General features: G+C 51.6%; 1 protein-coding gene across 3 annotated transcripts in view; it reads right to left on the bottom strand.

Annotated features, from left to right (window-relative positions):
* LOC140428850 (tyrosine-protein kinase Lyn-like) overlaps positions 1 to 27,095 on the bottom strand; it is an 84,286-nt gene that overhangs the window by 34,265 nt on the left and 22,926 nt on the right. For 2 of the 3 annotated variants that reach the window (XM_072515503.1, XM_072515502.1), the window contains exons 2-5: positions 15,239 to 15,370; positions 12,800 to 12,889; positions 7,591 to 7,694; positions 833 to 982 (exon numbers count right to left, since the gene is read on the bottom strand). In XM_072515503.1, the coding sequence (XP_072371604.1) occupies positions 833 to 982; positions 7,591 to 7,694; positions 12,800 to 12,889; positions 15,239 to 15,267 (373 nt within the window). In that variant the 5' untranslated portion in view covers positions 15,268 to 15,370. The remainder of the gene's footprint in view (positions 1 to 832; positions 983 to 7,590; positions 7,695 to 12,799; positions 12,890 to 15,238; positions 15,371 to 27,095) is intronic. The other variant, XM_072515504.1, reaches the window with a different exon arrangement.

Below are 27,095 nucleotides of genomic sequence, written 5' to 3'. Positions count from 1 at the left end.
TAGCTAAACATTTGTTGGCACTTCACAGTCACGTGAACAAAATCTGACACAGCCATGTGAAGAGCTGTTGGGACAGGTGCAAGGCGTAGGTTTTAAGAAGTATTTTATAGAAGGAGAGAGGGGCAGAGAGCGAATTCCAGAACTTAGAGCTTGGGCAGCTGAAGGTCTGGTGTGGGCGCCAGAGGTTTGACAATGGGATTCCGGGATGTGCGAGAGGCCAGAATTGGAGTGCAGAGATCTCAGAGAGGGCTGTAGAACTGAAGAAGGCCAGAGATAGGAAGGGACTTGAAAACAAGGATGAGAATTTTAAAATCAAGGCGTTGGCGAACTGGGCTCAGTGAGCACACGGGTGATGGATGAACTTGGTGGAAATTAGGAGATAGGTAGAAGAATTTCAGATGTGGTTAGTAACTGGGAAATATGGGTTACACTTAAATGTAAGATGCTCACACCCTTCATAGGTTGAACAGAGAGAGTATAGCAGTGTAATAGTTATGTCGCTGGACTAATAATCTGGAGAACATGAGTTCAGAGGTGACCACGAGGCTGTCAGATTAAAGTAAAAACCCATCTGGTTCACTAGCATCTATTAGGGAAGAAAATCTACCATCCTTACCCGGCCTGGCCTCCATGTGACTCCAGACCCACAGCAATGTGGTTGGCTCAATTACCCTCTGAAATGGCCTAGCAAGCCACTCAGTAATGTTAAATCCACAGTAGTTTAAAAGGCAGGTCAAAACCCCCGCCTCTACTAGGGCAACCAGAGGTGGCCACTGATGGCCACATTCTGACAATCTTAGACAAGACTCAGATGGTGTAAATTTTTACTCACTCATCTTCCCTTCGCCAAGGTGACCAACTTCCAGCTTGCCTCCCAGTGTGATGAAGTTTCTCGGAATCTCAAAGCCATCAGTTTCAGCAACATTTGGAGTCATTCTGAGCGAGGGGCTTACCAGTCTTTGGCACAAACCATCCGCATCCCCTAAAGAGGCAGTTTCGGTGAAAGGAGTTAGTTTCGTTGATGGTACAATGTTGGGACACTCAGTCACCACAACACATTTCACAGACACAGGATAATTCCACAAAACATTTCTTCTGCATCTCCACACGGTGAGCCAGTTGTTAACTGTAGACATGTATCTTGGTTTAGCTACGACACTTTACTTGAGTCAATAGGTTTTGGGTGGAAATGTCAGCCCAGGATTGGAGCACATGATCTCAGCTCAGATTTCAATTAAAAATGAGTGAGTGTTGCATTGTCGAAGGTGAGATCTTAAACCAAGATCTCTGGACTCACTGTGGGCTAGGAACCCTGCAGCGAGTAATTCCTGACCCCCCAAAGCCTGTCCACCATCTACAAGGCACAAGTCAAGAGTGTGCTGGAATCCTCTCCACTTGTCTGGATGAGTGCAGCTCCAACAACATTAAGAAGCTCGATGCCATTCGGGACAAAGCAGCCCATTTGATTGGCACCCCATCAAGTCCCCCCACCACCGACGCACAGTAGCAGCCGTGTGTACCATCTACAAGATGCACTGCAGTAACTCGCCAAGGCTCCTTAGGCCGCACAACCACTCCCATCTAGAAGGACAAGGGCAGCAGATACTTGGGAACTCCACCACCTGGAGGTCCCCCTCCAAGACACACACCACCCTGACTTGGAAATATATCACCGTTCCCTCACTGTCACTGGGTCAAAATCCTGGAATTTCCTCTCTAACAGCACAGTGGGTGTACATACACCACATGGACTGCAGCGATTCAAGAAGGCAGCTCACCATCACCTTCTGAAGGACAATTAGGATGGGCACTAATGCTGGCCTAACCAGTGATGCCACTATGATAATCTATGATTAATCTAGGACAAGGTTCGGCACAACATCGTGGGCCAAAGGGCCTGTTCTGTGCTGTATTTTTCTATGTTCTATGTTCTGTCATTAATTAATTTAAAAATCTTTCCTAATGTCAACCTTTATAAAGGTTCATCGTAACAACTTTGCATTTGTACTTGGTCCCTCTATTTATAGAGCCCGGAGTCCCCTTTACCTTATTAACTGTGTTCTGAGTCTGTCTCTGAGCCAGAGGCCCTGGGTTCAAGTCCCACCCAGGCCTTAGTGGCCAAGGAAGGTGCCAGTTGTGTGATTAACACGGGACTCCTCCCAACACACACCACCGGCAGGTAGTAAGAGTGGGAGAGATTCCTGGCCAGCAATGAGATGGAAAGTAATTGGGGCCTCCACCATCACTATCCATAGATGCAGGCTACAACATGCATGTAAAAGTGAATGTTGCCACAGCAACCTGGACTACCCGGGTGGCACGGTGGCACAGTGGTTAGCCCTGCTGCCTCACGGCACCAAGGACCCGGGTTCAATCCCAGCCCCGGGTCACTGTCCGTGTGGAGTTTGCACATTCTCCCCGTGTCTGCGTGGGTCTCACCCCCACAACCCAAAGATGTGCAGGGGAGGTGGATTGGCCACGCTACATTGCCCCTTAATTGGAAAGAAAATAATTGGGTACTCTAAATTTTAAAAAAGCAACCGCCCTGGACTGCCCGTGGAGCCATTGGGCTGGACAATTGATGTGGATCAGATTGCAGCCAACAGCAAATGGTTCGATTCCCCGTTTTGGCTGGAGTGGGTTTCCTGCCTTCTTGCCCTGCCCGTGGTGAAAGTTGTGGTGCTGTGGGTCTGACCTGCCTTCAGACAGAGAACTGAAATTGAGATTCGCTGCCAATTTTATGTAATGTGCTTCCAAAGACTGGAGACTGTTTTCCAGGTCCCGAAACCGGATTTGCGTCTGGCGCCAAACTGTTTTCGATGTTCCCAGACCCTCACAGCTTTCCCGGACCCCTCCCTGCAGATGTAACCTTGTGCACGCCCTCACTGGGCATGGACCACATTAGCATATTTAAATCTTCATTTAAATATACAGGATCTGTTTTAAACAGGGTTCTCCCGACTCCTGCAATCCTCCCACTCGCCGGCACAACTTGAAGCTGCTGCGAATCACTACTCGTCTCCACAAACGGAGACCAGACGTTATAACCTTGCCAGGGGGCTCGGAGGCAGGTGTAGCCCCCGGCTGGTTAGGGCCATGGCCTGGCCTGGCATCGGCTGTTCGGCACTGTTAGAGTATTAGGGACAGTGCCAATGGGTGGGGCCAGGAGAAGGCGGGGCATGGGGTGGAGCTGGGCACAAGTGGGTGGGTCTCAAGTGAGCCAGGGCATGTGGCGACCCCATGGCAGAGTGTTGCTCACCTGGGGGTTGCTGATACCAGCCAGTGGGGAGGCTGATGCTAGTGAGATGGGGGACTGCAGTGCTATCCTGAGATCAGGGCCAATGGCCACCTTTAATAAGGGCGGCCCAATCTCGGAGGCGATGGACCGGCTCGCGTGTTTAGATCCCGCTCCTCTCAATGCCGCTGCAAATCACAAAGGAAGACCACGTTGGGAATCTCACCAGAACAGAGATATTCGCACTGACTTTCACACCTGGGGCGAAATTCTCCGTAATCGGCGCGATGTCCGCCGACCGGTGGCAAAAAAGGCGCAAATCAGTCGGGCATCGCGCCGCCCCAAACGTGCGGAATCTTCTGCATCTTGAGCGGCCGAGCCCTAACCTTGAGGGGCTAGGCCCGCGCCGGACTGATTTCCACCCCGCCAGCTGGCGGGAAAGGCCTTTGGTGTCCCACCAGCTGGCACGGAAATGACTTTGCCGGGCGGCACATGCGCGGGAGCGTCAGCGGCCGCTCACGGCATCCCCGCGCATGCGCTGTGGAGGGGGTCTCTTCAGCCTCCGCCATGGTGGAGACCATGGCGAAGGCGGAAGGAAAAGAGTGCCCCCACGGCACAGGCCCGCCCGCGGATCGGTGGGCCCCGATCGCGGGCCAGGCCACCGTGGGGGCACCCCACGGGGCCAGATCGCCCTGCGCCCCCCCCCCCACCCCCAGGATCCTGGAGCCTGGAGGTGGTTTAATCCACGCCGGCGGGACAGGCATTCCAGCAGCGGGACTTCGGCCCATCTGGCCGGAGAATTGCCGGGGGGGGGGCTGCCAACCGGCGCAGCGCGATTCCCGCCCCCGCCGTATCTCCGGTGCCGGAGAATTCGGCAACCGGCGAGGGCGGGATTCACAACAGCCCCCGTCGATTCTCCGACCCGGCGGGGGGGGGGTCGGAGAATTCCGCCCCTCAATTTTGTTAATTTTGGGGAAAATTCTTGTGACTGTGTTTGAGGGGCTGTTCGTTGCAGGGGGAGAAGGGAGGGGAAGGGGAAAAATCTGTACAGATGATATAGTTGATTGCTGGGAAGTATGTTTCCTGGGGTGTTTATTTGCTGTAACCTGTTTTGATACATGTTTGTAATAAAATACATTTAAAAACAATTGGGGGGGGGGGGAAATTCCACCCTATGCATGAAAAGTTTTTCATTGGCTGGTAAGAGTTTGTCCTGAGGATGTGAACAGTGATAGATAAATGCAGGTTCTTCCTCCAATTGGGAGGGAGGAGTTCAGTTTTGCAGACCAGGTACCGTCTGTGGGCAATGTTGTGTTAGCTCTTCTCCGGCAGTCTTAAGAACTCCAGCACCTCGCTGGTGACATCAGCATCAATGAGAGGAAAAGCCAGCTCTGAACTTTCTGCAGAATTCTCCCGTGTAGACATCAGGCTTATCTCACGAGTGACCCCTCCATGTCCCACCCCAAAGTTAGGTCCCTGTGTGTGGAATGACTGACTACCTGGGGGGGGGGAGGGGCAAACAGTTGTGACCAGCTCCCAAATGAGCCATCCACCAATGGGAATCAGGAGGGTTGGTTCGGTGGGGAAGAAATAATATTGAAATGTCATTGAAATGTTGAAAATGCGTTCAGTCCAGAACAATAATAAGATGCACTCAGTACAAATGCAGATGGTGTGTAATTGGGCCACTGAGGTCGGTCCCAGGCTCATCCTTAGCCTCCATTAACAGAATTACACACACAAGAGGCCATTCAGCCCATCATGTTTATGTTTGCTGTTTGAAAGAGCTAACTGATTAAAAGATATTCCTGCATTTATAGAGTGCCTTCGCTGACCTTAGGACATCCCACGACACCTTTGGTGACAATCAAGCATTTCTGAAGTGCAGTCACTGGCGTAATGTAGGAAACCCGGCAGCCAAACACAGCAAGATCCCGTAATCAGTAGTGTGACAATGTTAAGGACATCAGTTTGGCTGAAGTTGTTGAAGGGACACAGATTGGGCAGGACACGGGGGGGAGAACTCACCCGGCTCTTTTTTGAAATAATGTCCTGGGAACATTTCCATCCACCTTTTCATGGGCAGATTAACCCTTTTGAATATGAATACCGTTTGCAACTTGTTGGCTTGTCAGCTGACAAAAATGATTTTCCTTTGCTCTGTTTTATGACATGAACTGCCCCCAAACCAACATCTCCTCCACCTCACTCTAGCTGGTGGTCACATTCCAGTTTCAATGCTTGGACAAAAAAGGGAGCAACTTCAAAACTTACCGTGGTAATACTTGACTAACTCCTGTAGGCTGATAAACTTGACTCGTGGTTTGATGTGATAGCCACTGGGGCTGCTAGATATTTTATAATGCACCACCCTGATATCCAGTTTAGGATCCCAGTGCTTGACCAACAAAGCATAGCACTCTGATCCAACAAGGAAGAAATGTTTCAGGAGATCCGAGAAACCAAATGTAGAAGCATAGAATTCCTAGAGTGCACAAGGAGGCCATTCAGCCCATTGAGTCAGCACCGGCCCTTTGAAAGAGCACCCTACCTAGACCCACTCCCCCGTCCTATCCCCGTAACCCCATCAACCTGCACATCTTTGGATTGTGGGAGGAAACCGGAGCACCCGGAGGAAACCCACGCAGGCACGGGGAGAACGTGCAGACTCCGCACAGGTCGTCACCCAAGACCGGAATTAAACCCAGGTCCCTGGCGCTGTGAGGCAGGAGTAACCACTGCGCCACCGTGCCGCCCAATCAATATGATTGATGTGATTGTAACCTGTGTCAGGTGTTCAGATGCATTTCTCCCACCAGCTTACCTCACCGTGTCCACCCCCACCCTGCTTCTATCTGGGTCCCTATGCCCTGGGCAGACCACAATGGCTTTGCGATTGTCATAATATACACCAGTATATCATGGTGCCGACACACACTGATGGACACACAGTGGGACCAATCAACATACACAACACCGCAGCCAATCACCAGTTGGAGCACGCGCACTATAAAGACAGGGGGCTTCAGAGTTCCCACTCATTCGAGTTGCAGCTAGCTAGGAGGACAGAGCTCACAGCCTGCAACACAGACATTCACCATGTGCTGAGTGCATCAACTGGTTAGTTAAAGCTGGTATCGTATTTACCCACAGTTCAAGTATGTTTAAATAGTTAACCTATTAATAAAATAGTGTTGCGCTACTTCAAGTGTTGGTGACCTGTATGTGATCCAGAACACCCAACACATCAGCGATCATCTTCCCTTTTTATCTCCTTTCATCTGTCTGCACTCTCTGATATTATTGAACATGTGAGGAAGTGACGGTGATTGAGATGGATCGAGCTGCTATTTTAAAAGAAAGTTCATTTTCAGGATGCGAACATTGCAGGCAAGACCACAATTTATTACTCATCTCGGATTGCCCTTGAGAAAATGGTGGCGAGCCATCTTGTTGAAGATAGCTGAGTGAGTTGCTAACCCGCTTCAGATAGTCACCCTCGCTGGTGTGGCCCTGCAGTCCATCGGGTCAGACTGGTTCAGGATGGCCGGATTGGCCATTGGATTTGGTGTGGGTTGAGGTGCAGGCAGCAACGTTCTGGATCAGCTCACGTTTATGAAGGATAGGAGAAATGTCTGGGTGCTCTTTAGAATAGATTGTACCAGGGGGCAGCACGGTGGTGCAGTGGTTAGCACTGCAGCCTCACGGCGCCAAGGTCCCAGGTTCGATCCCGGCTCTGGGTCACTGTCCGTGTGGAGTTTGCACATTCTCCCCGTGTCTGCTTGGGTCTCACCCCCACAACCCAAAGATGTGCAGAGTAGGTGGATTGCCCCTTAATTGGAAAAAATGAATTGGGTACCCTAAATTAAAAAAAAAAGAATAGATTGTACCAGCATCTGCACACATCTGCACACATCTGCAGAGGCGACACCAGAACACAGTGTCCAGGGAGCCCCAGATACAACCTCACCCTGTCACTGTCAGAATGTGTCATCTACTATTCTCAAGGGGCAAGGCCATGCAGGGATTTAAACCTGTTCCATTATCTCAGACAGATTCTACAACACATCCACACAGTAGATGAAGATTTTACACTCCCAGAGGGGGTGTCATGGTGGCGCAGTGGGTTAGCACTGCTGCCTTATGGCGCTGAGGACCCGGGTTCGATCCCGGCTCTGGGTCACTGTCCATGTGGAATTTGCACATTATCCTGCGTGGGTCTCACCCCCACAACCCAAAGATGTGCAGGGTAGGTGGATTGGCCATATTAAATTGCCCCTTAATTGGAAAAAATAAGAATTGGGCATTTTAAATTTGTAAAAATAATACACTCCTGGAGACTAGGTAATGGTTACCTTTCCTGGATCGGCTCTCTCTGAGCAGGAAAGATCCTTCTTTATTTTCTGGTGCCAGGCCTATTATCTCTGCCTCTTTGCCACTTATATCTTTGAAGAACCAGCTGTGAGGAGTAATCACAAACCATGTTATCAGATTTGAGGGTCAAGAGCAAATCAGAAATGTTTGAGAAAGAAGTCACGGGAAACACGATGGTGCAGTGGGTTAGCACTGCTGCCTCACGGCGCCGAGGTCCCAGGTTCGATCCCGGCCCCGGGTCACTGTCTGTGTGGAGTTTGCACATTCTCCCCGTGTTTGCGTGGGTTTCGCCCCCACAACCCAAAGATGTGCAGGGTAGGTGGACTGGCCGCGCTAAATTGCTCCTGAATTGAAAAACAAATCAATTGGGTACTCTAAATTTATAAAAAGAAAAAAAAAGAAAGAAGTCACATTTATCCAGCACCTTTCACGGCCCCAAGACATCATAAAGTGGTTCACAGCTGGCTAATTCTCATTAAACTGTCGTCACTGTTGTAAAGTAAGTAAACAATGCCAACCAACTGTGCACAGTAAGATCCCACAAACCAAATGACCAGTTAACCTGTTTTAGTGATGTTTGTTGAAGAGCGAATAGTCTTTGAAATAATGCATCGGCGCAGTGGTATTGGCACTGCACTGCTAATCCAGAGACCCAGGGTCATTCTTGGGGGACCCAGGTTCGAATCCCATCACGGCAGACGGTGAAATTTGAATTCAATAAAAATCTGGAATTAAAAATCGAACGATGGTCATGAAACCGTTGTTGTAAAAACCCACCTGGTTCATTTAGGGAAGGAAATCTGCCGTCTTTACCCGGTCTGTCCCACACGTGACTCCAGACCCCCAGGAAAGGTGGTTGTCTGAAATGGCCGAGCAAATCTCCCAGTTCAAGGATGATTAGGGACGGGCAATAAATGCTGGCCCAACCTGTGATGCCCACATCGCACGATGGATAAAAACAAAAGGTTCTTTCACACCCACTTGAGAGTGCAGACGGGCCTCTGTTTAACATCTTAACCAAAGGATGGCATCTCTTCCAGCGCAGCGATTTCTCAATGTTGCACCAGTCTCAACCTGGATTGTGTGCTCAAATCCCTGGCATGGAACTTGAACCCGTAATTGTCTAAACTCTAAATCCAAGCTAATATTTATTATGCATTGTCGCAATGGATCTATGAGTCAAAACCGATCATGTTTATTTAACGAGAACACATGTAATAGGAGAAGTAAACTACACAGCCCCACAAGTCTGCTATCTTATTCAGTATAAAAGCAAATTACTGCAGATGCTGGAATCTGAAACCAAAGAGAAAATGCTGGAAAATCTCAGCAGGTCAGGCAGCATCTGTAGGGAGAGAAAAGAGCTAACGTTTCGAGTCCAGATGATCCTTTGTGACAAAGAGATTGTTGCCAGACCTGCTGAGATTTTCCAGCATCTTATTCAGTATGATCACTGCTGATATTCTGCCTAAACTCCATTTTCCCGCCTGCTCCCTGAATCCCATGATTCCATCGGTCGAACCCAGCCTTAAATATTTTCTTTTTTTTTTATATATATAAATTTAGAGTACCCAATTCATTTTTTCCAATTAAGGGACAATTTTGCGTGTTCAAACCACCTACCCTGCACAATGTTTTTGGGTTGTGTGGGCGAAACCCACGCAAACAGGGGGAGAATGTGCAAACTCCACACGGACAGTGACTCAGAGCCGGGATCGAACCTGGGACCTCGGCGCCGTGAGGCAGCAGTGCTAACCGTTGTGCCACCATGCTGCTGCCCTGATCTTAAATATTTTCAACCATGGAGCAACCACAGGGACAGAGAATTCCAAAGGTTCATGGCCCTTTGAATGAAGAACTTCCTTGAGTCCTGCTGAAAAAAAAGACATACTGTTGAAGCTTTCCATCTGGTACTATCAGGACTGAATTGCAAGAATTCCAAATCTCAAAAGGAAAAGCAAATTAGACTGCATGAGAGAAGGGTGCTGATTGGTTGGCGAATGGCCGTGAATTGGTGGAGGCGTTGACATGGCAAATGCACCAGAGAACAGTTATCCCCAAACTTTTGTTTAAATTCATACCAGGCGGGTCGACTCTGATTGGTCAAGGCATTGATGAGTTCAAGGTGAAAACCTTCAATAGCATATCTCTTTTTTCAGCAATACTCAGAAAGTTTGTCTTGAATATCAGCCCTGAATAACCAACCCTTTATCCCGAGACTGTGTTCCGTGATCCAGGTTCTTCAGTCAGGGGAAACCTCTTCTCAGTGTCTCCGCTGTCAATGGCCTTGTGTTAGCCTAGTAGTAATAAATATCCTGGAGTGAGACACAGGCTGGGCTACAGTCGCAGAAGGGCGGCACGGTAGCACAGTGGTTAGCATTGCTGCCTCACAGCGCCAGGAACCCAGGTTCCATTCTGGCCTCAGGTATCTGTCTGTGTGGAGTCTGCACGTTCTCCCCATGTCTGTGTGGGTTTCCTCCAGGTGCTCCGGTTTCCTCCCACAGTCCAAAGATGGGCAGATTAGGTGGATTGGCCATGCTAAATTGCCCTTAGTGTCCAGGGATGTGTGGGTTAGGAGGGGCTATGGGAATAGGGCGGGGGAGTGTGCCTAGGTAGGGTGTTCTTTCTGAGGGTCAGTGCAAACGCGGGAGGCTGAATGGCCTCCTTCTGCCCTGTAGAAATTCTATGATTGGTTGGTGTGGAAGAGCGGATACCTTAAACTCAGGCTGGTAGATGGTAGGATATCTTCCGAGGTCATTAGTCCATCGTGTCCTATTGCCTCAGTGTAAGAGCTGTCCAATTAATTCCCCTCTCTTTGCCACGGAAATGTTTTCTTTAAAGTATTTATACAATTTTGCTTTGAAAGATACTATTGAACCTGCTCCCATTTCTCTCTCAGGCAGCACCTTCCAGCTTATAACTACTCAGTATATAAAAATAGTTCCTCTTATCTCTCCTCTAGCTTATTTTAACAATATTGTTAAACTGAGTTCTTTTTAAAAAATCATTCTCAGGGTGTCGGCATCACTAATAAAACCGACATTTTATTGCCCATTCCTAATTGTCCTTGAGAAGTTGGTGGTGAGCTGCCTTCTTGAACAATTGCAGCCCATGTGGTACAACCACTGTGCTGTTAGAGTCGGAGATCCAGGATTTTGACCCAGTGACAGTGAAGGAATGGTGCTATATTTCCAAGTCAGGGCGGTGAGTGACTTGGAGGGGAACCTCCAACTTGTGGTGTTTTCATGTGTCTGCTGCCCTTGTCCTTCTAGGTGGTAGAGGTGGTGGTTTGGCTGATGAAGCCCTGCCCAGGAGTCATTCTTTGTGTATCAGCCTGTACCTGAGCTCGAGAGCTCCTGATTTTGAAGTGTTCAATCAGGCGGGGTGTGTAATGAGGCAGCGATCTGTCCTACTCAACCCTCAGCCAGCCACATTTCCACTGTCCTTTCCAGGGACCAGTGTAATGGCCCACCCTAAGATGGGTGAATAGAATGGGGAGGCAGTGGCGTAACGGCATTGTTACTGGACCAGTAATATAGAGAATGCTCTGGGGAACAGTATTCAAATTCATGGCCGAGGTGAAATTTGAATTCAATTGGAATTAAAACATGGAGCCGTTGTCAATTGTTGGCAAAACACATCTGGTTCACTCATTAACTTTAAGGAATGTTTTAAGAACATTCCATTTTCCATCTTCAATTTGCAATTTTCCAATGATTTGATATAGGATAATTCTGAGAATAAAGGACCATTGATAAGATGGTGCAATGAATGGCAGATGGACCTCAATGTGAGGCGATATATTGGGTTTAAAAATATTCTATTTTGAATAGAGGAAGAGCAAGAAATGTAGAAGAAATTGAGAGTTCAGGTTCACAATTCAGAACATTAAAAGTAGTATCTCTGGTGGTTAAGGCCATAATTTTTCAGTTTTATGACAAGAGGTATATGATATAAAAGTGATAATGAAAGGATAGATAGAAGCACTGTTTCCATTGGTTATAGAACAAGGGAACAAGGATGGCACAGTAGCGCAGTGGCTAGCACTGTGGCTTCACAGCGCCAGGGTCCCAGGTTCGATTCCCGGCTTGGGTCACTGTCTGTGCGGAGTCTGCACGTTCTCCCCGTGTGTGCGTGGGTTTCCTCCGGGTGCTCCGGTTTCCTCCCACAAGTCCCGAAAGACGTGCTTGTTGGGTGGATTGGACATTCTGAATTCTCCCTCTGTGTACCCGAACAGGTGCCGGAATGTGGCAACTAGGGGCTTTTCACAGTAACTTCATTGCAGTGTTAATGTAAGCCTACTTGTGACAATAAAGATTATTATTACATAGATTAAATGCAAAAGAATTCGGGCAGAGATTAGGAAAGCCTTCTTTCACACAGGGGATTGTGAGGTTGTGGAATCAGTTAGTGATTAAAACTCAGATCATATCGACACTTAAGGAATCACGATTTGGGAGGTTGAAGCAAAGGGAGATAAGGGGATATTGAAGAAGAGCAGGCACATGGAGTTTGTTACTGCTCCGGGGAGGATAAGCACCAATATGGATTGGGCTGAATCGCCTGTTCCTCCTGTGTTGTAATCCTGTCTGATCAACTTAGTTAAGAACATTTGTGCCAGACTCTCCTGAACTTGACTGCTTAATCAATGTTGGGCGCTGCATTGGCGGGCACGGACTACCCTGACTTTCCTACCACACCATCCCAATCGATGGGCAGCACGGTAGCATTGTGGATAGCACAATTGCTTCACAGCTCCAGGGTCCCAGGTTCGATTCCGGCTTGGGTCACTGTCTGTGCGGAGTCTGCACATCCTCCCCCTGTCTGCGTGGGTTTCCTCCGGGTGCTCCGGTTTCCTCCCACAGTCCAAAGATGTGCAGGTTTGTTGGATTGGCCATGATAAATTGCCCTTAGTGTCCAAAATTGCCCTTAGTGTTGGTTGGAGTTACTGGGTTATGGGGATAGGGTGGAGGTGTTGACCTTGGGTAGGGTGCTCTTTCCAAGAGCCGGTGCAGGCTCGATGGGCCGAATGGCCTCCTTCGGCACTGTAAATTCTATGATAATCTATGATGCCTCGCTCCCTCTGCTTTGTAAGTGGAACTTCAAACTGTTCAAACACATCCTCGCACACTGATCATTACCCAAGGATTCCCTGAGTTCAGAGATATTCAGCAGCAGGCAGGCACCCACCTTTCCTCCTCCAGTGCATTGATATCTGAACTTTGGTCGCTCATCACCTCTTCTCTGGCCAGAGGCCTTGTGGGCTGAACATTTTCTGATCTGAGATATGGAAATAAAAGTGATAAACATGAGACGGAATTTCCAGAACAGCATCTGGCCGTTCTGCTCCATGGTAATGTTTGTGCTGCACAGGAGCCTACTTCCACCCATCTTCACTCACCCCATCACCATATCCTTCCATTGCAGTCACCCTCCCCCAGCTATTCCTTCAATGTATCTGTGATTCACCACAACTAGTCCAGTGGGACTGAGTTCCGCATTCTCAACATTCTCTGTGTAAAGCAGCGTTGCCAAAGAATTTTTGTCTGAATTCCTTGTTGCTTGTGACTATTTCATATTTTTCTTCTTTTTCATGAGATGTGGGTTTGGCTAAGCCAGCATTGGTTACTCATTCCTACTTGCCCCCTGGGAAGGTGGTGGTGAGCTGCTTCTTGAACCGCTGCAGTCCCTGTGGTGTAGGTACACCCACAGTGCTGTTAGGGAGGGAGATCCAGGATTTTACCCAGCGACAGTGAAGGACCGGACGATATATTTCCAAGTCAAGTGTGTGGCTTGGAGGGGAACTTGAACGGGCTGGGGGTTCCCGGTTATCTGCTGCCTTTGCCCTTCTAGATGGTAGAGGTCACAGGTTTGGAAGGTGCTGTCGAACTTATCGAGTTACTGCAATGCAATGTATTGATGGCACACGCGGCTGCCACGGTGCGCTGAAGGTAAAAGGGAGTGGATGTTTAAGGTGGCTGGCTGCGTGCCAATCATGCGGGCTGCTTTTTCCTGGATGGTGTCGGGTTTCTTGAATGTTGTTCATCCTGACTTGTGCCTTATAGGGGCTTTTCACAGTAACTTCATTGAAGCCTACTTGTAACAATAAGCTATTATTATTATTATAGACGATGGACAAAGTTTTGGGGGTCAGGAGGTGAGTTACTGACCTAAGAATTCCCAGCCTCTGACCTGCTCTTGCTGCCATAGTATTAATGTGACTAGTCTAGTCCAGTTTCTGTTCAATGGTAACCCCCATCATGGGGGACTCTGTGATGGTAATGCCATTGAATAGAACATAGAACATAGAAAATACAGCACAGAACAGGCCCTTCGGCCCATGATGTTGTGCTGAACCTTTGTCCTAGATTATTCATAGATTATCATTGAATTTACAGTGCAGAAGGAGGCCATTTGGCCCCCCGAGTCTGCACCGGCTCCTGGAAAGAGCACCCTACCCAAACTTAACACCTCCACCCAACACCAAGGGCAATTTTGGACACTAAGTGCAATTTATCAAGGCCAATCCACCTAACCTGCACATCTTTGGACTGTGGGAGGAAACCGGAGCACCCGGAGGAAACCCACGCAGACACGGGGAGGACGTGCAGACTCCGCACAGACAGTGACCCAAGCCGGAATCGAACCTGGGACCCTGGAGCTGTGAAGCAATTGTGCTATCCACAATGCTACCGTGCTGCCCTTAAGAACAAATAAATCTACACTATATCATTTTACCGTAATCCATGTACCTATCCCAATAGCTGCTTGAAGGTCCCTAATGTTTCCGACTCAACTACTTCCACAGGCAGTGCGTTCCATGCCCCCACTACTCTCTGGGTAAAGAACCTACCTCTGATATCCCTCCTCTATCTTCCACCTTTCACCTTAAATTTATGTCCCCTTGTAATGGTTTGTTCCACCCGGGGAAAAAGTCTCTGACTGTCTACTCTATCTATTCCCCTGATCATCTTATAAACCTCTATCAAGTCGCCCCTCATCCTTCTCCGTTCTAATGAAAAAAAGGCCTAGCACCCTCAACCTTTCCTCGTAAGACCTACTCTCCATTCCAGGTAACATCCTGGTAAATCTCCTTTGCAGCTTTTCCAAAGCTTCCACATCCTTCCTAAAATGAGGCAACCAGAACTGTACACAGTACTCCAAATGTGGTCTCACCAAAGTTTTGTACAGCTGCATCATCGCCTCACGGCTCTTAAATTCAATCCCTCTGTTAATGAACGCGAACACACCATAGGCCTTCTTCACAGCTCTATCCACTTGAGTGGCAACTTTCAAAGATGTATGAACATAGACTCCACACGGACAGTGACCCAAAGCCGGGATCGAACCTGGGACCTCGGCGCCGTGAGGCAGCAGTGCTAACCACTGCGCCACCGTGCTGCCCTTCAACCTCAGTGGGTTAACGTCAAAGCTCTTTCACTGGCTTCTCAAATTCATCCTGAACTAGGAGCTCAGGAGTTTTCTCAATCCACAGATCGTCAGACCCACAACTCGGGTCTCACCTTCTCACTTACTCTCCACCCCCGGTTCTTCTCTTTGGTCGCTGAGTTTAACATTCTGAATCGCAGAACTAGGCCCAGACATCAGCAGAATAAAGCAGGAACCTACCTCTCCATGTTCTCCTCCTTCCCATCCATGGTCTTCACTTCCTGCTCCTCTCACCCTTTCACATGTGATTGTTTGAGACAAAATTTTCACTCCAACTTAACAGAGATTTTGTCACCTCACCGGTCAACAAATCTGCAATGAAGAACACTCAGTCACAGGGTATCTGAAAAATATACTACAGACTCCAACTGTGTGTGTGAGTGAGAGAGAGTGTGTATGTGTTTGAGTGTGTGTGAGTGTGTGTGTGAGAGAGAGTGTATGTGAGTGTGTGTGAGTGTGTATGCGTGTGTGAGTCTGTGTGTGTGTCTATGTGAGTGTGTGTATGAGTCTGTATGTGTGTGTGTGTGTGAGTGTAAGAGAGTGTGTATGTGTTTGAGTGTGTATGCGTGTGTGAGTCTGTGTGTGTGTGTGAGTGTGAGAGAGTGTGTATGTGTTTGAGTGTGTGTGAGTGTGTATGCGTGTGTGAGTCTGTGTGTGTGTGAGTCTGTATATGTGACTGTGTGTGTGTGAGAGTGTGTGTGTGTGAGTGTGTGTGTGAGAGTGTGTATGAGTCTGTGATTCTGTGTGTGTGAAAGTGCACAAATGTGTGAATGTGCGCATATTTATAAGTGTGCAGACGCAGGTCAGTGCTTGCATAAGTGTGTGGGTTTGTGAGTAAATGTGTGTGGCTGAGTGTGAGTGTGTGTGAAAGTGTTAAGTGTCTGGGTCCCGAAAGACGAGCTGTTAGGTAATTTGGACATTCTGAATTCTCCCTCCGTGTACCCGAACAGGCGCCGGAATGAGGCAACTAGGGGCTTTTCACAATAACTTCATTGCTGTGTTAATGTGAGTCTACTTGTGACAATAACATTTACAATTTAAAAAAATGTATTTTATAAGAAACATGCATCAAAACAGGTGACAGCAAATAAACACCCCGGGAAACATACTTCCCAACAATCAATTATACATTCTGTATTGACTTATCCCCACGTTATTCCCACGTGGAAAAGGTGCAGGGCTGCAGGGGAGAGTGAAACATCGCGGCCCCAAAGCCCCTCTGCCCAGCTCACTCCCAGCTAATGTCCAATCTCCAGAAAACAAACTCGACAAACTTAAAGCCAGACTCACTTTTCAAAGAGAACTGAGGGACTGCTGTGTGCTCTGTTTCACGGAGACATGGCTCGCTCCTGCTTCACCGGACTGCTGTGTGCTCAGTTTCACGGAGACATGGCTCGCTCCTGCTTCAGCGGACTGCTGTGTGCTCTGTTTCACAGAGACATGGCTCGCTCCTGCTTCAGCGGACTGCTGTGTGCTCTGTTTCACAGAGACATGGCTCGCTCCTGCTTCACCGGACTGCTGTGTGCTCTGTTTCAGAGACATGGCTCGCTCCTGCTTCACCGGACTGCTGTGTGCTCTGTTTCACAGAGACATGGCTCACTCCTGCTTCACCGGACTGCTGTGTGCTCTGTTTCACGGAGACATGGCTCACTCTGCTTCACCGGACTGCTGTGTGCTCTGTTTCACAGAGACATGGCTCACTCCTGCTTCACCAGACTGCTGTGTGCTCTGTTTCAGAGACATGGCACACTCCTGCTTCACCGGACTGCTGTGTGCTCTGTTTCACAGAGACATGGCTCACTCTGCTTCACCGGACTGCTGTGTGCTCTGTTTCACAGAGACATGGCTCACTCCTGCTTCACCGGACTGCTGTGTGCTCTGTTTCAGAGACATGGCTCACTCCTGCTTCACCGGACTGCTGTGTGCTCTGTTTCACGGAGACATGGCTCACTCTGCTTCACCGGACTGCTGTGTGCTCTGTTTCACAGAGACATGGCTCACTCCTGCTTCACCAGACTGCTGTGTGCTCTGTTTCAGAGACATGGCACACTCCTGCTTCACCGGACTGCTGTGTGCTCTGTTTCACAGAGACATGGCTCACTCTGCTTCACCGGACTGCTGTGTGCTCTGTTTCACAGAGACATGGCTCACTCCTGCTTCACCGGACTGCTGTGTGCTCTGTTTCAGAGACATGGCTCACTCCTGCTTCACCGGACTGCTGTGTGCTCTGTTTCAGAGACATGGCTCACTCCTGCTTCACCGGACTGCTGTGTGCTCTGTTTCATGGAGACAAGGCACACTCTGCTTCACCGGACTGCTGTGTGCTCTGTTTCAGAGACATGGCTCGCTCCTGCTTCACCGGACTGCTGTGTGCTCTGTTTCAGAGAGACATGGCTCACTCCTGCTTCACCGGACTGCTGTGTGCTCTGTTTCACGGAGACATGGCTCACTCCTGCTTCACCGGACTGCTGTGTGCTCTGTTTCACAGAGACATGGCTCACTCCTGCTTCACCGGACTGCTGTGTGCTCTGCTTCACGGAGACATGGCTCACTCCTCCTTCACCGGACTGCTGTGTGCTCTGCTTCACCGAGACATGGCTCACTTCTGCTTCACCGGACTGCTGTGTGCTCTGTTTCACAGAGACATGGCTCGCTCCTGCTTCACCGGACTGCTGTGTGCTCTGTTTCAGAGACATGGCTCGCTCCTGCTTCACCGGACTGCTGTGTGCTCTGTTTCAGAGACATGGCTCACTCCTGCTTCACCAGACTGCTGTGTGCTCTGTTTCACAGAGACATGGCTCACTCCTGCTTCACCGGACTGCTGTGTGCTGTTTCAGAGACATGGCTCGCTCCTGCTTCACCGGACTGCTGTGTGCTCTGTTTCAGAGACACGGCTCGCTCCTGCTTCACCGGACTGCTGTGTGCTCTGTTTCAGAGACATGGCTCGCTCCTGCTTCACCGGACTGCTGTGTGCTCTGTTTCAGAGACACGGCTCGCTCCTGCTTCACCGGACTGCTGTGTGCTCTGTTTCAGAGACAAGGCTCACTCCTGCTTCACCGGACTGCTGTGTGCTCTGTTTCAGAGACAAGGCTCACTCCTGCTTCACCGGACTGCTGTGTGCTCTGTTTCACAGAGACATGGCTCACTCCTGCTTCACCGGACTGCTCTGTGCTCTGTTTCACAGAGACATGGCTCACTCCTGCTTCACCGGACTGCTCTGTGCTCTGTTTCACGGAGACATGGCTCGCTCCTGCTTCACCGGACTGCTGTGTGCTCTGTTTCAGAGACATGGCTCGCTCCTGCTTCACCGGACTGCTGTGTGCTCTGTTTCAGAGACATGGCTCGCTCCTGCTTCACCGGACTGCTGTGTGCTCTGTTTCAGAGACACGGCTCGCTCCTGCTTCACCGGACTGCTGTGTGCTCTGTTTCAGAGACAAGGCTCACTCCTGCTTCACCGGACTGCTGTGTGCTCTGCTTCACGGAGACAAGGCTCACTCCTGCTTCACCGGACTGCTGTGTGCTCTGTTTCACAGAGACATGGCTCACTCCTGCTTCACCGGACTGCTCTGTGCTCTGTTTCACGGAGACATGGCTCGCTCCTGCTTCACCGGACTGCTGTGTGCTCTGTTTCAGAGACATGGCTCGCTCCTGCTTCACCGGACTGCTGTGTGCTCTGTTTCAGAGACATGGCTCGCTCCTGCTTCACCGGACTGCTGTGTGCTCTGTTTCAGAGACACGGCTCGCTCCTGCTTCACCGGACTGCTGTGTGCTCTGTTTCAGAGACATGGCTCGCTCCTGCTTCACCGGACTGCTGTGTGCTCTGTTTCAGAGACAAGGCTCACTCCTGCTTCACCGGACTGCTGTGTGCTCTGTTTCACGGAGACAAGGCTCACTCCTGCTTCACCGGACTGCTGTGTGCTCTGTTTCACAGAGACATGGCTCACTCCTGCTTCACCGGACTGCTGTGTGCTCTGTTTCTGAGACATGGCTCGCTCCTGCTTCACCGGACTGCTGTGTGCTCTGTTTCAGAGACATGGCTCGCTCCTGCTTCACCGGACTGCTGTGTGCTCTGTTTCAGAGACACGGCACACTCCTGCTTCACTGGACTGCTGTGTGCTCTGTTTCAGAGACATGGCTCACTCCTGCTTCACCGGACTGCTGTGTGCTCTGTTTCACAGAGACACGGCTCACTCCTGCTTCACCGGACTGCTGTGTGCTCTGTTTCAGAGACATGGCTCACTCCTGCTTCACCGGACTGCTGTGTGCTCTGTTTCAGAGACATGGCTCACTCCTGCTTCACCGGACTGCTGTGTGCTCTGTTTCACAGAGACACGGCTCGCTCCTGCTTCACCGGACTGCTGTGCGATCTGTTTCAGAGACACGGCTCACTCCTGCTTCACCGGACTGCTGTGTGCTCTGTTTCACGGAGACACGGCTCACTCCTGCTTCACCGGACTGCTGTGTGCTCTGTTTCAGAGACATGGCTCACTCCTGCTTCACCGGACTGCTGTGTGCTCTGTTTCACGGAGACATGGCTCACTCCTGCTTCACCGGACTGCTGTGTGCTCTGTTTCACGGAGACATGGCTCACTCCTGCTTCACCGGACTGCTGTGTGCTCTGTTTCAGAGACATGGCTCGCTCCTGCTTCACCGGGCTGCTGTGTGCTCTGTTTCAGAGACAAGGCTCACTCCTGCTTCACCGGACTGCTGTGTGCTCTGTTTCACAGAGACAAGGCCCACTCCTGCTTCACCGGACTGCTGTGTGCTCTGTTTCAGAGACATGGCTCGCTCCTGCTTCACCGGACTGCTGTGTGCTCTGTTTCAGAGACATGGCTCGCTCCTGCGTCACCGGGCTGCTGTGTGCTCTGTTTCAGAGACAAGGCTCACTCCTGCTTCACCGGACTGCTGTGTGCTCTGTTTCAGAGACATGGCTCACTCCTGCTTCACCGGACTGCTGTGTGCTCTGTTTCAGAGACATGGCTCGCTCCTGCTTCACCGGACTGCTGTGTGCTCTGTTTCAGAGACATGGCACACTCCTGCTTCACCGGACTGCTGTGTGCTCTGCTTCACCGAGACATGGCTCACTCCTGCTTCACCGGACTGCTGTGTGCTCTGTTTCACGTAGACATGGCTCACTCCTGCTTCACCGGGCTGCTGTGTGCTCTGTTTCACGGAGACATGGCTCGCTCCTGCTTCACCGGACTGCTGTGTGCTCTGTTTCAGAGACATGGCTCACTCCTGCTTCACCGGACTGCTGTGTGCTCTGTTTCACAGAGACATGGCTCGCTCCTGCTTCACCGGACTGCTGTGTGCTCTGTTTCACGGAGACATGGCTCACTCTGCTTCACCGGACTGCTGTGTGCTCTGTTTCACGGAGACATGGCTCGCTCCTGCTTCACTGGACTGCTGTGTGCTCTGTTTCAGAGACAAGGCACACTCTGCTTCACCGGACTGCTGTGTGCTCTGTTTCACAGAGACATGGCTCACTCCTGCTTCACCGGACTGCTGTGTGCTCTGTTTCAGAGACACGGCTCACTCCTGCTTCACCGGACTGCTGTGTGCTCTGTTTCACAGAGACATGGCTCGCTCCTGCTTCACCGGACTGCTGTGTGCTCTGTTTCACAGGGACATGGCTCACTCCTGCTTCACCGGACTGCTGTGTGCTCTGTTTCAGAGACATGGCTCACTCCTGCTTCACCGGACTGCTGTGTGCTCTGTTTCAGAGACACGGCTCGCTCCTGCTTCACCGGACTGCTGTGTGCTCTGTTTCAGTGACATGGCTCGCTCCTGCTTCACCGGACTGCTGTGTGCTCTGTTTCAGAGACACGGCTCGCTCCTGCTTCACCGGACTGCTGTGTGCTCTGTTTCAGAGACATGGCTCGCTCCTGCTTCACCGGACTGCTGTGTGCTGTGTTTCAGAGACACGGCTCACTCCTGCTTCACCGGACTGCCGTGAGCTCTATTTCAGAGACATGGCTCACTCCTGCTTCACCGGACTGCTGTGTGCTCTGTTTCAGAGACATGGCTCGCTCCTGCTTCACCGGGCTGCTGTGTGCTCTGTTTCAGAGACATGGCTCACTCCTGCTTCACCGGACTGCTGTGTGCTCTGTTTCAGAGACATGGCTCACTCCTGCTTCACCGGACTGCTGTGTGCTCTGTTTCAGAGAGACATGGCTCACTCCTGCTTCACCGGACTGCTGTGTGCTCTGTTTCAGAGAGACATGGCTCGCTCCTGCTTCACCGGACTGCTGTGTGCTCTGTTTCAGAGACATGGCTCACTCCTGCTTCACCGGACTGCTGTGTGCTCTGTTTCACAGAGACATGGCTCGCTCCTGCTTCACCGGACTGCTGTGTGCTCTGTTTCACGGAGACATGGCTCACTCTGCTTCACCGGACTGCTGTGTGCTCTGTTTCACGGAGACATGGCTCGCTCCTGCTTCACTGGACTGCTGTGTGCTCTGTTTCAGAGACAAGGCACACTCTGCTTCACCGGACTGCTGTGTGCTCTGTTTCACAGAGACATGGCTCACTCCTGCTTCACCGGACTGCTGTGTGCTCTGTTTCAGAGACACGGCTCACTCCTGCTTCACCGGACTGCTGTGTGCTCTGTTTCACAGAGACATGGCTCGCTCCTGCTTCACCGGACTGCTGTGTGCTCTGTTTCACAGGGACATGGCTCACTCCTGCTTCACCGGACTGCTGTGTGCTCTGTTTCAGAGACATGGCTCACTCCTGCTTCACCGGACTGCTGTGTGCTCTGTTTCAGAGACACGGCTCGCTCCTGCTTCACCGGACTGCTGTGTGCTCTGTTTCAGTGACATGGCTCGCTCCTGCTTCACCGGACTGCTGTGTGCTCTTTTTCAGAGACACGGCTCGCTCCTGCTTCACCGGACTGCTGTGTGCTCTGTTTCAGAGACATGGCTCGCTCCTGCTTCACCGGACTGCTGTGTGCTGTGTTTCAGAGACACGGCTCACTCCTGCTTCACCGGACTGCCGTGTGCTCTATTTCAGAGACATGGCTCACTCCTGCTTCACCGGACTGCTGTGTGCTCTGTTTCAGAGACATGGCTCGCTCCTGCTTCACCGGACTGCTGTGTGCTCTGTTTCAGAGACACGGCACACTCCTGCTTCACTGGACTGCTGTGTGCTCTGTTTCAGAGACATGGCTCACTCCTGCTTCACCGGACTGCTGTGTGCTCTGTTTCACAGAGACATGGCTCACTCCTGCTTCACCGGACTGCTGTGTGCTCTGTTTCAGAGACACGGCTCACTCCTGCTTCACCGGACTGCTGTGTGCTCTGTTTCACAGAGACATGGCTCACTCCTGCTTCACCGGACTGCTGTGTGCTCTGTTTCACAGAGACACGGCTCACTCCTGCTTCACCGGACTGCTGGGTGCTCTGCTTCACAGAGACATGGCTCACTCCTGCTTCACCGGACTGCTGTGTGCTCTGTTTCACAGAGACACGGCTCACTCCTGCTTCACCGGACTGCTGTGTGCTCTGTTTCAGAGACATGGCTCACTCCTGCTTCACCGGACTGCTGTGTGCTCTGTTTCAGAGACATGGCTCACTCCTGCTTCACCGGACTGCTGTGTGCTCTGTTTCACAGAGACACGGCTCGCTCCTGCTTCACCGGACTGCTGTGCGATCTGTTTCAGAGACACGGCTCACTCCTGCTTCACCGGACTGCTGTGTGCTCTGCTTCCCGGGACACGGCTCACTCCTGCTTCACCGGACTGCTGTGTGCTCTGTTTCAGAGGCATGGCTCACTCCTGCTTCACCGGACTGCTGTGTGCTCTGTTTCACGGAGACATGGCTCACTCCTGCTTCACCGGACTGCTGTGTGCTCTGTTTCACGGAGACATGGCTCACTCCTGCTTCACCGGACTGCTGTGTGCTCTGTTTCAGAGACATGGCTCGCTCCTGCTTCACCGGGCTGCTGTGTGCTCTGTTTCAGAGACAAGGCTCACTCCTGCTTCACCGGACTGCTGTGTGCTCTGTTTCACAGAGACAAGGCCCACTCCTGCTTCACCGGACTGCTGTGTGCTCTGTTTCAGAGACATGGCTCGCTCCTGCTTCACCGGACTACTGTGTGCTCTGTTTCAGAGACATGGCTCGCTCCTGCTTCACCGGGCTGCTGTGTGCTCTGTTTCAGAGACATGGCTCACTCCTGCTTCACCGGGCTGCTGTGTGCTCTGCTTCACCGAGACACGGCTCACTCCTGCTTCACCGGGCTGCTGTGTGCTCTGTTTCAGAGACATGGCTCACTCTGCTTCACCGGACTGCTGTGTGCTCTGCTTCACCGCGACACGGCTCACTCCTGCTTCACCGGGCTGCTGTGTGCTCTGTTTCAGAGACATGGCTCACTCCTGCTTCACCGGACTGCTGTGTGCTCTGTTTCAGAGACATGGCTCACTCCTGCTTCACCGGACTGCTGTGTGCTCTGTTTCAGAGAGACATGGCTCGCTCCTGCTTCACCGGACTGCTGTGTGCTCTGATTCAGAGAGACATGGCTCGCTCCTGCTTCACCGGACTGCTGTGTGCTCTGTTTCAGAGACACGGCTCACTCCTGCTTCACCGGACTGCTGTTTGCTCTGTTTCAGAGACATGGCTCAGTCCTGCTTCACCGGACTGCTGTGTGCTCTGTTTCAGAGACATGGCTCACTCCTGCTTCACCGGGCTGCTGTGTGCTCTGTTTCACGGAGACATGGCTCACTCCTGCTTCACCGGGCTGCTGTGTGCTCTGTTTCAGAGACATGGCTCACTCTGCTTCACCGGACTGCTGTGTGCTCTGCTTCACCGCGACACGGCTCACTCCTGCTTCACCGGGCTGCTGTGTGCTCTGTTTCAGAGACATGGCTCACTCCTGCTTCACCGGACTGCTGTGTGCTCTGTTTCAGAGACATGGCTCACTCCTGCTTCACCGGACTGCTGTGTGCTCTGTTTCAGAGAGACATGGCTCACTCCTGCTTCACCGGACTGCTGTGTGCTCTGTTTCAGAGAGACATGGCTCGCTCCTGCTTCACCGGACTGCTGTGTGCTCTGTTTCAGAGACACGGCTCACTCCTGCTTCACCGGACTGCTGTGTGCTCTGTTTCAGAGACATGGCTCACTCCTGCTTCACCGAACTGCTGTGTGCTCTGTTTCAGAGACATGGCTCACTCCTGCTTCACCGGACTGCTGTGTGCTCTGTTTCAGAGAGACGTGGCTCACTCCTGCTTCACCGGACTGCTGTGTGCTCTGTTTCAGAGAGACATGGCTCGCTCCTGCTTCACCGGACTGCTGTGTGCTCTGTTTCAGAGACACGGCTCACTCCTGCTTCACCGGACTGCTGTGTGCTCTGTTTCAGAGACATGGCTCACTCCTGCTTCACCGGACTGCTGTGTGCTCTGTTTCAGAGACATGGCTCACTCCTGCTTCACCGGGCTGCTGTGTGCTCTGTTTCAGAGACATGGCTCACTCCTGCTTCACCGGACTGCTGTGTGCTCTGTTTCAGAGAGACGTGGCTCACTCCTGCTTCACCGGACTGCTGTGTGCTCTGTTTCAGAGAGACATGGCTCGCTCCTGCTTCACCGGACTGCTGTGTGCTCTGTTTCAGAGACACGGCTCACTCCTGCTTCACCGGACTGCTGTGTGCTCTGTTTCAGAGACATGGCTCACTCCTGCTTCACCGGACTGCTGTGTGCTCTGTTTCAGAGACATGGCTCACTCCTGCTTCACCGGGCTGCTGTGTGCTCTGTTTCACGGAGACATGGCTCACTCCTGCTTCACCGGACTGCTGTGTGCTCTGTTTCACAGAGACATGGCTCACTCCTGCTTCACCGGGCTGCTGTGTGCTCTGTTTCACGGAGACATGGCTCACTCCTGCTTCACCGGACTGCTGTGTGCTCTGTTTCAGAGACAAGGCTCACTCCTGCTTCACCGGACTGCTGTGTGCTCTGTTTCAGACACATGGTTCACTCCTGCTTCACCGGACTGCTGTGTGCTCTGTTTCAGAGACATGGCTCACTCCTGCTTCACCGGACTGCTGTGTGCTCTGTTTCACAGAGACATGGCTCACTCTGCTTCACCGGACTGCTGTGTGCTCTGTTTCAGAGACATGGCTCACTCCTGCTTCACCGGACTGCTGTGTGCTCTGTTTCAGAGACATGGCTCACTCCTGCTTCACCGGACTGCTGTGTGCTCTGTTTCAGAGACATGGCTCGCTCCTGCTTCACCGGACTGCTGTGTGCTCTGTTTCAGAGACATGGCTCGCTCCTGCTTCACCGGACTGCTGTGTGCTCTGTTTCAGAGACACGGCTCACTCCTGCTTCACCGGACTGCTGTGTGCTCTGTTTCAGAGACATGGCTCACTCCTGCTTCACCGGACTGCTGTGTGCTCTGTTTCAGAGACATGGCTCGCTCCTGCTTCACCGGACTGCTGTGTGCTCTGTTTCAGAGACATGGCTCACTCTGCTTCACCGGACTGCTGTGTGCTCTGTTTCACAGAGACATGGCTCACTCTGCTTCACCGGACTGCTGTGTGCTCTGTTTCACAGAGACATGGCTCACTCCTGCTTCACCGGACTGCTGTGTGCTCTGTTTCACGGAGACATGGCTCACTCCTGCTTCACCGGACTGCTGTGTGCTCTGTTTCACGGAGACATGGCTCACTCCTGCTTCACCGGACTGCTGTGTGCTCTGTTTCAGAGACATGGCTCGCTCCTGCTTCACCGGGCTGCTGTGTGCTCTGTTTCAGAGACAAGGCTCACTCCTGCTTCACCGGACTGCTGTGTGCTCTGTTTCACAGAGACATGGCTCACTCTGCTTCACCGGACTGCTGTGTGCTCTGTTTCACGGAGACAAGGCTCACTCCTGCTTCACCGGACTGCTGTGTGCTCTGTTTCACGGAGACATGGCTCACTCCTGCTTCACCGGACTGCTGTGTGCTCTGTTTCACGGAGACATGGCTCACTCCTGCTTCACCGGACTGCTGTGTGCTCTGTTTCAGAGACATGGCTCGCTCCTGCTTCACCGGGCTGCTGTGTGCTCTGTTTCAGAGACAAGGCTCACTCCTGCTTCACCGGACTGCTGTGTGCTCTGTTTCAGAGACATGGCTCACTCCTGCTTCACCGGACTGCTGTGTGCTCTGTTTCAGAGACATGGCTCACTCCTGCTTCACCGGACTGCTGTGTGCTCTGTTTCACGGAGACAAGGCTCACTCCTGCTTCACCGGACTGCTGTGTGCTCTGTTTCAGAGACATGGCTCACTCTGCTTCACCGGACTGCTGTGTGCTCTGTTTCACGGAGACAAGGCTCACTCCTGCTTCACCGGACTGCTGTGTGCTCTGTTTCACGGAGACATGGCTCGCTCCTGCTTCACCGGACTGCTGTGTGCTCTGTTTCAGAGACATGGCTCACTCTGCTTCACCGGACTGCTGTGTGCTCTGTTTCACAGAGACATGGCACACTCTGCTTCACCGGACTGCTGTGTGCTCTGTTCCACGGAGACAAGGCTCACTCCTGCTTCACCGGACTGCTGTGTGCTCTGTTTCACGGAGACATGGCTCGCTCCTGCTTCACCGGACTGCTGTGTGCTCTGTTTCACGGAGACATGGCGCGCTCCTGCTTCACCGGACTGCTGTGTGCTCTGTTTCACAGAGACAAGGCTCACTCCTGCTTCACCGGACTGCTGTGTGCTCTGTTTCACAGAGACATGGCTCACTCCTGCTTCACCGGACTGCTGTGTGCTCTGTTTCAGAGACATCGCTCGCTCCTGCTTCACCGGACTGCTGTGTGCTCTGTTTCACGGAGACATGGCTCGCTCCTGCTTCACCGGACTGCTGTGTGCTCTGTTTCAGAGAGACAAGGCTCACTCCTGCTTCACCGGACTGCTGTGTGCTCTGTTTCAGAGACATGGCTCGCTCCTGCTTCACCGGACTGCTGTGTGCTCTGTTTCACAGAGACAAGGCTCACTCCTGCTTCACGGCACTGCTGTGTGCTCTGTTTCAGAGACACGGCTCACTCCTGCTTCACCGGACTGCTGTGTGCTCTGT

The sequence above is a fragment of the Scyliorhinus torazame genome, chromosome 8 (assembly GCF_047496885.1).
Source record: "Scyliorhinus torazame isolate Kashiwa2021f chromosome 8, sScyTor2.1, whole genome shotgun sequence".
Taxonomy (NCBI): domain Eukaryota; kingdom Metazoa; phylum Chordata; class Chondrichthyes; order Carcharhiniformes; family Scyliorhinidae; genus Scyliorhinus; species Scyliorhinus torazame.
This window is presented reverse-complemented; position numbering and strand designations above follow the sequence as displayed.